The 13922-nt window shown below is 37.3% G+C and overlaps 1 protein-coding gene across 1 annotated transcript in view; it reads right to left on the bottom strand.

Annotated features, from left to right (window-relative positions):
• The window catches only part of PHLPP1 (PH domain and leucine rich repeat protein phosphatase 1), a 284553-nt gene that overhangs the window by 43278 nt on the left and 227353 nt on the right, over positions 1-13922 (bottom strand). Inside the window, exon 12 of the mRNA XM_044665749.1 lies at positions 3452-3652. Coding sequence (XP_044521684.1) covers positions 3452-3652 — 201 coding nt within the window. The remainder of the gene's footprint in view (positions 1-3451; positions 3653-13922) is intronic.

Raw genomic sequence — 13922 nt, 5'->3', positions numbered from 1 at the left:
AGGAGAAGAAATAGGGAATAAGCTAAAAGGGAAAGAAAGGAAATAAGCATTTTCTGAAGTGCCTACTACATGCCTGGTACTATGCTAAGTGCTTTACAAATATTATCTCATTAAAAGGCTTTCTTTTGAAATGGATTTCTACAAAACTGATGGGAATGCAGATTAGAGATCATCTTTTAAAGCCTATTAAATTAAATTTCTTTGGGGAGAAGTTAGGTGGCTCAGTGGATTGAGAGCCAGGCCCTGAGACAAGAGGTCCTGGGTTCAAACCTGGCCTCAGACACTTCCTAGATGTGTGACCCTGGGTAAATTTTTCACTTCATCCCCACTGTCTAGCCCTTACTGCTCTCTTGCCTTAGAACCAATATATGGTATTGATTCTAGGTCAGAAGGTAAGGGTTTAAAAAAACTCAATTCCTTCATTTTACAGATAAGGTAACTGAGGCACAGAATGAGATTAAGCAACTTGTTGAAGGTCAATGAGGCCTGGAAATTGGATATGGAACATTAAGGGAGATTCTCTGGTTGGTTAGTCTCTCTGCTGCACAGCTGAGGTAGAGCCTTCAAATTATCTTCAGGAGATTCTATTCTTTTTCACAAAAATGGATACATGTCCAGTGTCTCCAGCCTGAACAACTGAGAAGTTTATTCCTCATGTCTAAGTTTCATTCCTTCAGACAGAATTTCATGCTATTTACCAGGACTCTATGCCCTCGCAGGGGCACTGCACAGACTCCAGGGGAGGGTCCACTTGACATTTACTCCTGCAAACCCCATATAGAAAAACTGAATTTCCTCTAACATTGTTCTTCCCCTGTCCCCCCAGCACATTGCCCAAGAATGTGAGGAAAGGCAATGAGGCCATGATTTCATTATTATAGAGAAGGAAATTCCCTGTTCCTGTGCAGGTTGTAGTCTTAGAGTATTGCCCAGAGGGTTAAGGAATTTGCTTGGTCAAACGGTCACAATGCATTAGCAGCAGGACTTGAACTGAGGACGTCCTGACTTCAAGGCCAGTTTTCTAGTTGCCATTCCAGAACCTCCCAATAGTTAACTAATTTAAAGCTGTTGCTTATTCACATTTATTTGGTTTTCTTATAATGTGCTAAGTAATTAAAAGAGTCACCAGGAAAAATTTCTGTCATCTTATTGCCACCATATCTTTCTCTCTTCTTCTCCAAATTTGACTTTTTCTGGAAGACAGCCTGTAATTCTAACATTTCTGCTAGGGAAATTCACACTGCTAATCTGCATAGGAACTCAGGTTCATATAACACTAATCCAGATCTTTTTAAGTGAATGAAGAATACCAGGAGATATTAAAAGGGAATATGTGCCAGATCTAAGGGTTGGGAAATCCTACTACACTCTAGATTACAAAACTCTTAGTAGAGTATATAAACATTCTGTGTTATAGGATTCAGAAAAAAGAGTAACAAAAGCTAAAGGAATTGGGCTATTTGACCAAAGGTCTTAAGAGAGCCAGGGCAACTAGGCAACCCAGTAGATAAAAAAGCCAGTTTGGGAGTCAGGAGGACCTGAGTTCAAATCTGGCCTCAGACACTTCTTAGCTATATAACCCTGGACAAGTCACTTAACTCCTACTGTCTAGCCCTTGACTTTTTTTCATTCTTAGAAGTGATACTGGGATGGTAAGGGTTAAAAAAAAGTATATAAAGTATGTGTGTGTATGTATAGACATATAAATACATATGTGTTGTTTGTAAAAGTGTTCTTTTTTTTTAAATCTGAAAGATGATGGCCAGGTATTCAGTTCTGAGGGAAGATAAAGCAAGTGAAAATGGGTTTAAAGCATAAGAAATCTCAGAAGAACTCAAAGGATTCCTTCCCAGTTAGGGTAATTAAAATATTAGTCATGTGCCAGAGTTTCTCCTCTAGGCCTCTCTGTGGTTGGTATAGCACTCAAGATGAGTTCTTGAAGGACATAAAAGAGCTTAAAAGCATCTGGATTTGGCTCCAATAGGTGGTTCCACATCTGCCCTCCGGGGACCAGTCTAAGTACATTCAGAGAAACTTGTCCCCAGAGGGCTGGACTCCAGGACAAGGTGTTTTTCAATAAGAGCAACTTGTAATGCCTTAGTTGTGGAGGTGCTGCAATCAGTACTGAGGGAGAGAAAAGAAAACCAAGACTGAAGAACTTGCAGATTCTTGAAAAACTGAGTGGGTTAAGCCACCAACACTAAAGATCTTTACCCAGACAACAGATGTCAGTTTGTTCTGAATGGCTGAGAAATTCATTAATGTGAGGGCAGAGGGATGGACTAGATGATGCTCTGATCCTTTCATGTACTTTATTCCATGATTGTATGATTTTGTGGTTTTAGCTTAAGACAGTATTTCTATTAGATGAATGAGGAAAAAGAGATAGAAATATGAAAAAAAGTGTCATGGTCATTAATACTTCAATGATTGGAAATATGAAAAATGATATAATGTATAAAAAAACATCATCAGGCTTAGCATGGATAGAGAACCTTCAAAGGTTGCAGAACAGCTACAATTTTAATTTTGGTGCAATTTAAATGCTGCAATTAAATATAGCACAATGTGTTAAGAACCAAAGGATGTGGGCATGTACAAGGTCCAAACTTGTTTAATGAGATATATACTAAAATATCTATGCAGGATTCAGTATGTGTACACACTTAAAACTAAAGAAAATGTTAATATAATTCTGCTGCATTTAAATGCAGGAGAGTCACAGATATCAAACCTGGAGTTCTGCTAATAATAACAAATTATTTGAATTGTGACAAATAAGATCATTTCTATGAATGAATTAGACACTATACTATGCCTCTGTGAATAAATATAGAAGTAGCCATTGTTGGGCAGCCTTATGTCCCTGATGGATAGTCTCATTCTCAGAAAAGGATTAAAATAGGGGGCAGATTTTAGAACCAGGCCTAGAGACTGGAGGTTCTAGGTTCAAATCTGGCCTCAGACACTTCCTATTGGTTCCAAGGCAGAAGGTAAGGGTTTAAAAGGAAAAAAAAAAAGAAAGAAAAGGATTAATAACTGGAAATATGTTAATGGATTCAGTTGATAAAAAAATAAACAAAAGCTGAATATGATTGGATAAAGAAATCTATCTCTTGATGTTATTGTTTGTTTGTTTGTTTTGTGGGTAGTTCCAGATGTGCTTTCATTCGTGTGGGGAATGTCTAGAGTGAGAAGTCCCTGCTCAAGATTCCAATGTGTTAGGAGTCAGATCTGGTCATGCTATGACCAGGCCTGTTGGAGAAGCACTACCTCATGACTTGCATAAAGGAAAGGAAAAGGAGTTAAATCGAACTTAAGTGATTGGAGGAGGAAAATATAGAGTTTTTTTTTTTAATATACATCTTTGGTTTCTTTCATCCCTCCTCTGTGGGATTGACTATATTTTTGAAAGTGTAATTAAAGGAGCAATTTAAAGTGTGTTCCCTACCTTGCTGGAAAGCTCTGAAGCCGATTATAGGCCATATGTAGAATCTTCAAGTGAGGGTGTCCTATTAACAAGGGCACACACTTGTCAGTGAGGTGGTTGTTAGTCAAATACAACTCCTGCAAGATGCTGCTTGTCTCTTCTGAAAGTGTGGCTGGAGGAATAGTTTCCAGCTTGTTGGCAGATGCATTCAGGAACCTCAAGCTACAAAAACAGAACATAGAAATTTCTGTGTTAATCAGCAGAACATATAACCTTTCAGAATAGTTGGGTAATCTCACCCAAGCAAAGGAAGGGGCTAAATTGTAGGATTTCTAGTCTCTTCTTACTACTAACATTTTTTGGTTATGACACTGAAGTAATGCAAACTTTCAAGCAACCATCATTTTATCAGAGGAAAAAGTCCCATACTCACAGGAAGAACTAAGGCTATACTGTATACTTCAAAAACTTCTCTTTGATGATTTCCAACCAAAGAAAAACCTTTTTTTAAAAGTCATTTTTATAAATACTTCCATGTGTTAATTATAGTTATGTAAGAGTTTTATCATGTGAGACTTCATTTATTCATCGTAGCCCTGAGTTCCAGCTCTGATATAAGCTGTGTGACCTAGAGCCAGTCATTCATCTCACTTGAATCTCAGTTTCTACACCTGCAAAACCAGGATATTGCTATTTAAGTTTTCTATGTCACCGGTTTCTTAGGAGTGAAGCAATTTGTAAACCCTGAAATGCTCCCCAAATATGGGTTATTGTTACTGTGGCTGCTCCTTCTTCCCCCTCACTGATAAAAGCCTTGTGCCAGCTGGTAAAGAACAAAGACCCTGTCTTCCCCACCTAAGGTATCTATTGCTTTAAAAAATATAAACCAATAAATTTAAATGTTGCAAGAATCTGTTAAAAATACTACCTTAGGTTTATAAGCACAGGCATTTAGAAAATCCTATCTTTTCTCTTTTTTTCAAATAATTATTTTTATTAATGTTTTATTTGAGAAGTAAGACTAAGGAAAGATTTTTTTTTTGCCTTAAAGGTCTATCTTCATGGGAAAACAACCCTATCTTGTGAGTTTTTAAGGATATTGACATGAAAAGTTATGTTTTCTATGTTGTGTTTTCTCAATTATTAGCAATAATGGATGTTTCATTTATGGAACATGCTTGTTAGTAGAGATTCTACTCTCACTAGCTATAGAAGTTACCAGATGAACTAAATCTTAATTTAAGTTGAAAACTTAAATTAAAAGTTAGTCAGTATAAGAGATCATTTTACCTATGTATTCTTCTACCTAACCTTCCCAACAATGAAACTGAAGTTCTGACTTATGGAAGGTAAATAGTTGTTTATTTTAAATAAAGGGTTCTTTGGAGGTGGGGGGGAGAATAAAGAGTAGGTATTAGATCACCCTACAACAAAAGAATCAAAAATATGACAATTCCGCTATTCATTCATAATCATATACCTCTGTAACCTTTATTCATATCATATTTTCACTGAAATATTTTAATAGTTAGGGAAAATACATCAGCTTTAACATTTGTTGGCTATCATTTTGTTTCTAGATAGACTGGAGAAAAAAAGGTCAAATTTAAAGTTATCTTAATTCTTCTCCCTAGAATACTATAATTTGTCAAAATTAGTCAACTCTTTCAGGGGAAAGGTCAAAAATATGACAAACACATAAACAATTGCAAAATAATGGATTTGAGACAAACCTCACTTTGGTCAACTAATAAAAAAGGAGATGTTTACAAGCAGATATAAGATTACTTTTGAGCGAGGTAGGCAGCAGCCTAAGGCAAAATACTCATTAGGCATATATACAATGAAGGAGATTTTTAAAATTACTTTTTGTAAATGTATTATATTTAATGCCAAAGAATTGCACTCTTCATGGCAATAATTTTGTGCTAAGTTTATAGTAAAGGCTCAGAGCCCCTAATGGGCAGCAACACAGAAAAGTGCTTTTTGAAACGACGTGAAATTTTCAAATTTTGCCCAGGATTCCTTTTTAGGGTCCCAGTTCCAAAGCAAAGTCTGAGTCTATATTGTGGACCAGAATACACAACTACTTTATATAAAATTCAAAGTCAAAAACTCTGGGATCCTAACAGGGTCAAGGTTGTTGAAAAGGTAGAATATAAAGTAGTAGAGAGAGACATTCTTCTGATGCTCAAAAGAATCTAAGAAAAGAAGGGAAGAAAACTCAGGATCTATGGGAATTTCATCAGAAAACCCTTGCTTTCCACAGGTTTGAAATAGTTAAGTGCCAAAGCCTTGCAAAAAAAAGGGCTGGATGAAGTAGAAGCCTACTTTCCTTAGGCTTCACTTCTGACCCCAAATTGCTAGTTTGAGGGAATAGGGAACATTCTTACAAGGATTAATACACATGGATCATCTGTCTAGTTTCCTGAACCTAAGTCTCCCCTCTCTTCCAAAATTAACTTTAAATTTCTTTTACTGGTGTCTCCAAGGAGTTTTGGCATTCTCTTACCATGTCTTAAATGGAAGAAGGGAGGAGAGTCCCTTTTGAGAAGAGAGTGTGAGGGATGTCAATGAGTACTAAAAGTGAGAAGGAAAAGAGTGTTTATTCATGGGGTGAAATGCAATAAAGCATTAATTTAATTATTCATACATTATTTATAACACTATAGGATTGAGAATGAGAAGGGACCTCAGAAGCCATTTATTTCAACTCCACAAAGAGGGGCTGAGGTCCAACCAGAGAAAGTGGATTTGCTCTAGGTCCTGTACAACACAAGCAGTAAAATGGGGACTCTAGGATTTGAATCCAAGTCCTTCAACTCTAAATCTAGTGCTCTTTCCACTATTTCACAACCACATTTAGGGAAAAGGTAGCCCTTCCAAACAATTCCCACTAGTGAAAAATTTATTTGGATGACATAAGGAAAAAAATAAGGAAGCTTGAAAAGACCACATGGGAAATTATTATAGTAGTGTGCTGCGGTGAAGGAAACAAACCTGCATTGATACAAATTCTAAATCTGGCGTAAAAGAGAAATGATATTCATTTTAGCACCCCTTTTTTCTAAAGACTATACATAAATGTTTGGTTTTTTTTTAGTTTCCAGGCGACCACTGAACTTAAGCAAAAGCCATTTAAAAACTAAGAATCTAGAACTGAGAACTAAGTTAAGAAACCTTTATCTTTTTCCCTTTGAAGTACTCTGAAACATCATGGGACTAGACTGCTTGGGTAGATGAGGGAATCTATAAGACAATCACTTTAAAATAAAATTTACTAGGATTTATGCAGTCATAAGCAAATGGGATTGTTTTAGGCAGCTAAATAGAATAAAATGGATAGAACAAGAGTTCTTGTGTCAGAAAGAATGGAGTTCAAATCTGATCTCAGACACTAGCTCTGTGATTCCAGACAAGTCACTTGACCTCTGTTTGCCTTAGCTTTCTCAATGGTAAAATGAGGATAATAATAGCATCTATCTCTCAAAGGGTTGTGAGAAACCAATGAGATAATATCTGTAAAGCATGTTTCACAGTGGCTGATACATAGTAGATTCTTTTTTTAAAAACCCTTACTGTCTTAGACTGAATATTGAATATTGGTTCTAAGGCATAAGTGGGGTAAGGTCTAGGCAAAGGAGGTTAAGTGACTTGCACTGGGTTACATAGCTAGGAAATGTCCAAGGCCAGATTTGAAACCAGGCACCACTCCTACCCCTCCATCTCCAGGCCTGGCTCTTATCTAGCTGTCCCCCAGAGTGAGTTCTTAATAAATGCTTACTCCCTTTTCTCTCTCATTAAAAAAAAAAATTAACAGATAAACTAAAGGATTATTTGGAAAACAGTGCAAATGCCTACAAAAAGCAGTCTCCCTAGTGTACTACCAAAAATATTGACAAATATTTCATGGCTTCTGGATGAAAAATCCAGACTTATTTTGAAAAAGATTCATAGTCCTATCATGCTGATACTTGCTCACTACAATTATGTAACTATGTATTCTCTTTATGAAAAATGGAGGGGAGGGGGAACCCACACTCAAGCCTCCAGGAAGTGAAACTAGGTTAGCTAGCTTTTGGTCAGCCAATTCCAGAGGCCTCCATTTGAACTGAATAAGCTTGTCCTTAATCACTGCTCTTGTTAATAGTCAAAGGAGCATACCATTGGCCTGAAAGACAGCAGTGATTACAATGTTTTTTAAAACCCCAATATCATCCATCCCTTTGGAAGCACAAAATGACGCCACCCCCACCCCCCACCATCTTTTGGCAGGAGACAACTAAGTAGATTTAATGGTCTAGGTATCATATTATCATATAACTTAGTTTGCTGGAATAAACAAGTCATTTTTACTTTGAACTCTTTCCCCCTGATAGAAAAGAAAGTATAATTCTGTTAAAACTTATCAAAACCCCCACTTTATGCAGGCTTCCTTTCTCACTCAGTTCATTATGAAGGAATATCCATAATTCCAACTCCTCCTTCCCAATGGCTACTGGAAATAGGATTTTTTTTTTTAAATCCTTACCTTCCATCTTGGAGTCAGTACTGTGTATTGATTGGCTCCAAGGCAGAAGAGTGGTAAGGGTAGGCAATGGGGGTCAAGTGACCTGCTCAGGGTCACACAGCTGAGAAGTGGCTGAGGCCAAATCTGAACCTAGGACCTCCCGTCTCTAGGCCTGACTCTCAATCCACTGAGCTACCCAGCTGCTCCCTGGAAATAGGATTTTTAAATTGCTTCATGTGCCAAGAGTTGTGTCCCAATCACATCAGTCTACCCCTTTTTGCTAAAATTAGATATACAGTCTCAAAGCCAACTTGTAAACTAATCTAAAAGGAAAAAGCAGGCACATTCCTGTACAGCAGTGCTTATAAAGGGTCAAAACTGAAATGTTGACTCTTAACTTTGAAAACTCAGAGTATCTAGGCTGTAGACACATATGGACTATCAAGATGATTAATCAAGATCTTACTGAGGTCCATAAAGCTATAAAAGAGTAAAGATTTAATTGAGGTTAATACTATTTTTTCATACGCTTTTCATTATCATTGTCATAAAATATTTACTGAAAGCCTACCAAGATCTCTAGAAATTCTTAAATCAGTGTAAGAGGTTTTTACTAGCACAGAGTTCTATGTAATGTTCTTTCCCCACCAACTTCACCCCATTATTATTCGTATGTTTACAGCTCTTTTTTTCTGAAGGACATTTTTACAGTCCTCTAAAGCCTCGGGTGAGCTGGTATATTACTTATATACTCTTAAGATGAGTGTGTTCCACAAATAAAAGAGAGTTAAATAACTTAATAAATTGCATGATATTCAACTCCAAAAAATCTGTTTAGCAAAAAATGTGACATTTCTTACACTGAACACACACACACACACACACAGATACAGTTCCTGCCCTGAAGCATTTGGAAAATAGCCAGCAACAACAGTAAGGAGACAAATCCATTTCCTGCTTTCTGAGTTGCTGTATTATTCTTCCTTGGCACATTCTGTTCATCTGTTCTGGCTCATCGAGATTTTCCTTAAGTAGTTTACCACTCTTGCTCACTTTAAAATCTCAGGGCTAAATCTTGTCCTTTACTTTCCTAACATTATAGCCTTGTCTTCCTTCCCCACCATCAACAGTGGGTAGGCTAAAGCAACAGATTTCCATTGAATATTTTACTAAAATGACCTATAAACATCAGGGTCATCAAACATTCCACATAGCTGGGAATGTCTTCAATTTCAGTGTCTTGTTCTGTTTCCATGATGGTCCTATATTTTGGCTTTATTTTCATAGACTATTTTCATACCACGTCCAGGTAAGGGAGCTAATGTAGCTTCAAAATGTAAATCTCAGAAATGGGAAATCCTTCAAATTCATTTAACTTGCAACAAACATTAATTCAGTTCCTACTACACACAAGACACTGTGCTAAGTCTTAGGGATGCAATGATGAAAAACAACCAGCTCTCTCCTGAAGGAGCCTCCATACTCTTGGAGATATAATAAGGGGAGGGGAGTAGAGAAGGAGAGTTGCTTCCTGCACATGACAGGGAAATCTGAGGAAGGAGAGAATGCTTTCTGCTGAAGGTATGACAGAGGGACAGAGGAGGCACCTGAACTGAACCCTGAAGGAAGATTACGGGAAGATTCTTAAAGACAGCTATAAGAAGTGAGAAATAAGAAGAGAGAAGCAGGGGAAGGCAGAGAAAAGAGATTTCAAAATTAGTCAAGAGCTTATAAAAACTTAATATGCACATAGTATTCTTGTGGAATGAGGCTGGAAATAAAGGTTAGAGCCAGTAATGGAGGGCCTTAAGTGACCAGGCTAAGTTTATATTTTTAATATTTTTACTTTAGAGGCAATAGTACATGATAGTACTGTGGAAGGAGGGCTGGCTTTGGAGTCAGAAGAATTGAGTTGGAATCCCAGTATAGAGAATACCTCTGTCACCATGGACAAGTCAATTTAATTTCTCTGGCTTTGGGTTTCCTCATCAGTAAAATAGGGGTCTGGATTAAATAGTCTCCAAGGTCCTTTCCATCTCCAAATCTCTTAAGTTGTAGAGATGCAGATTTCAGATTCAGGGGAAAATGTCCTAATAATTAGAGATGCCAAAAAAGTGCCCTGAGCTGCCTCTGGAGGTTATAAGCTCTCCCTTACCAGAGGTTTAAGCAGCAGTTGGATCACTTCTTGATAGAGATTTGAAGAAGACATTTCCAGGTGTGGATTGGACACAGTGACCTCTGAACTACCTTCTAATTCCGAGATTTTTATGATGCTATGAAACAAAAAGGTGGTTTCTCTGCTAAATACATTGCCAGCTGTGGTAGTACTACTGTACTCTTGGAAATATATTTTCAATTATAATAAAAACCCTTCTGTTATGGCAATGTAATTTATTTTAGTCCTATATCATAACTTGGGTAACTGATTTAGTCTACTGTCTTTTTATTTCAATGAATATATGAACTATTTTCTTTATACCAACTGAAATATCTTCATGTCTTATATTCAATAAGGCAATTAGACAGCCCAGTGGATAGAATAATCAAGATTGGAGTTTGAATCCTGCTCCATATACCTGTTCAGTAGTTTTTCAGCTATGTCTGACTCTCCATGACCCCATTTAGGGTTTTCTTGACAAAGATTCTGAAGTGGTTTGTCATTTTCTTCTCCAGATCATTTGACAGATGAGGAAGTGGAGGGAAAGAAGGTTAAGTGATTGCCTACTGTCACACAGCTAGTAAGTGTCTAAAGCCAGATTTGAACTCAGGAAGATGAGTCTTCCACTGTGCCACCTAGCTGCTCTGCATATACTTACTAAATAGATGTATGAACCTGGACTGTCACTTAACCCCTCATACTGAGTTTCCTCATCTGTAAGATAAGGTTGTCATGAAGCTGAAAAGAAGTAATACATTTAACAAACCTTAAATTGCTATATGAAGCTAACTCTAATTATTATTTCATCTGATCCCCCCATTAGTAGTTAACAACCTAATTTATTTTATTAAGAACCTACTATGTGCTATGCACTATGCTGAATAAGAGCTGATACAAAGAAAGGCAAAAACAGTCCCTTTCTTCAAGAGGCTCACATTCTAATGCACTTCCATATATACTTCTTAGAGAATTTATCCAATACATTGGAGGTCTTTCTCTGTTTCCTTCATTATTTTATGAATATCAGACAATATGCAGACTCTCCTGTGATCCACGCTCTGAGTGCATAACCAGCCCCACTCCCTTTCTGGTTAAATATGTCTTTAGAGATGTCTTTTATGCTACAAAGTCAGAATGGGGAGTGTGGGGGTGGGGAGTATCTCAAATTTGTTCATATGTAAAACAAAGATTTGGCAATCAGAATTTCTTAACCTGGGGTTTGTGAAATTGGTTTTTAAAACAGTTTTGATAAATATATTTAAATATAAATGGGTTTTTAAAATCCTATTTATTTTATTTAATCATTTAAAACCAATATTCTGAGAAGGGGTCTATAGACTTTACCAGACTACCCAGGGAAAACACAAAACACAAAAGATGTTGAGAATGCTTGCAACAGAAGTTCTCCAAGATCCTTTCTAGATCTAAAATCCTATCCTTTTCCAGCTAGGATTCTATGAATTTTCTCAAAATAGAACTAAATTAGTGGTCAGGACACCAACGAGCCCCAAAATTTTCAAATCTGCTTTCTCTCAAATGAAACAATTTAATTGGCCTTCCCTAAAGAGCCTGAGTGAGCAAGTCCAAGATTATTTACTCTGATACCTGGAAGTTTTATGAATTGAACTTCAGCTTCCAAATGAACAGATTAAGAGAATTTCAGCATGAAGAAGGGCTTGAAAAATTAAATCTGACCTGTACCTCAACAAGTATCACCTCTAGACTTATGAGAAAGAAGAGTATCCACATTCAGAGGAAGAACTCTGGGACTAGAGACACAGAAGAAAAACAACTGCTAGATCACATGTGTTAATGGGAATATGATTGTGGATGTAGACTCTAACACGATCACCCTAGTATAAATATCTATAATATGGAAACAGGTCTTCATCAATGACACATGTAAAACCCAGTGGAATTGCATGTTGGCTATGGAAGAGGGGTAGAGGGAAGGGTGGGAAAGAACATGAATCTTGTAACCACTGAAAAATATTCTAAATTAGTTAAAGTTAAAAAAAAAAAGTATCGCCTCTACAACACATTAACAAAGTGTTTATGGAGTTTTGCTTCAAGATCTCAAAATTAGGGGAATCTCTACTTCTCAAAAAAGTCCATCTTCTCTTGGACAATTCTAACTACTATAACATTTTTTTCCTTTATATTGTACAGAAATTTGCTTCTCTGTACACTTCCACCCCAGTATTTCTAGTTCTGTTTTCTGGGGTTAGTCAGAACAAGTCAGATCACTCTTCCAGGGAAGGTTACTTCAAAAATTTGGAGACAGTTGTCACTAGCAACATTTGTTGCTGTCACTTTCAGTGACATGTCTCTATTTAGTCACATGAAACTCTTTGTGACCCCATTGGGGGTTTCCTTGGCAAAGATACTAGAGTGGTTTGCCATTTCTTTCTCTGGCTTGTTTGATAGATGAGGAAACTGAGGCAAACTGGGATGATTTATGTGCATTTATTTTGTATCCTGCAACTTTGCTAAAGTTGTTGATTATTTCCACTGGCTTTTTAGTTGATTCTCTAGGATTTTTTAAGTAGACCATCATATCATTTGCAGAGTGATAGCTTGGTCTCCTCATTACCTATTTTAATACCTTCAATTTCTTTTTCTTCTCTAATTGCTACTGCTAGTGTTTCTAGTACAATGTTAAATAATAGAGGTGATGATGGGCATCCTTGTTTCACTTCTGATCTTATTGGGAACGTTTCTAATTTATCTCCATTGCAGATGATGCTTGTTGATAGTTTAAGATATATTCTGTTTATTATTTTTAGGAAAGGCCCTTCTATTCCTATACTTTCTAGTGTTTCCCTGTGATTAAACTGCCCTCTCTGAGTTTCTCCTCCAGCCACCTCCCTGCTGTCTGTGTTCAACTCCCTGAGCCCAGCACAGCTGTGCCAGCAAGGCCCTCCTTCTGGACTAGTGCCCTTGCCAGCCCAGAGATTCCAAGAACCACTGGAGACTCAGCTGAGCACATTGGTGAAGGGGTCCTGGGATCTTCATTCTGCCTTACCCTCAAACCCAACAATTCAAGAATTCAGGCTTTTTTATTTTTGGTGTACCTCTTAAGCTGAGTCCAGCAGGAGGATCCCCCAGCTCTGTCCTGCTCTTGGATTTGGTTTTCTTTCCCCTCAAAGCAGTTTGTTTTTCATCTTGATGTGCAAGGGTATTGGACATCTGAAGTTTTGCTGCATCTAAGCTGCCATCTTCCCAGATTCAAGTATATTAATTATTTAGACAAATGCCATCCTTCTCAAGTTTGTAGATGACTCAAAATTGGGAGGAATTACTTAATCTGTGAGTATGGTACAGGGAAAAGAGCAATGACTTTAGCCTCAGAGGATCTGGATTCAAATCCTAGCTCTGATGATCTCTACTTGCATAATTTTAGGCAAATCACAACCTTCCTAAGCTTATTTCCTCAGCTCTAAAATGAGTGGGTTCAATGAGATGGCTTCTGAGGTGCCTTGCAGCTCTCCATCTATGATCCTATTATTCCCAAAGATCTCAAAAGCCAAATTTAATAAAATGACAAGAGGGCTAAGCATAGCACATTACATTTGAGTTTTTTAAAAAAAATCAATTTCACAGTTCAAGTTGGGGAAAGTGTAGCTAAACAATAATAGGAAGAAGCACTGGAGGATTTAGTGGACTAAGAAATCATCAGTAATATGCAGTGAGTGTCTCGTTCACAAATCACCTCAGCTGCCCAATCTTGACCCTTCTTCCTTCACATCTTTTCTTCTCTCTGCTTCCACATCCTCACACAGCCACAGTCCTAATTGAGGCACTCATCATCTTTCTGAGCTCTC

This window comes from Gracilinanus agilis, chromosome 1, assembly GCF_016433145.1.
Source record: "Gracilinanus agilis isolate LMUSP501 chromosome 1, AgileGrace, whole genome shotgun sequence".
Classification (NCBI taxonomy): domain Eukaryota; kingdom Metazoa; phylum Chordata; class Mammalia; order Didelphimorphia; family Didelphidae; genus Gracilinanus; species Gracilinanus agilis.
Note: the sequence above shows the minus strand (reverse complement) of the source record. Positions and strands in the feature narration are given on the sequence as shown.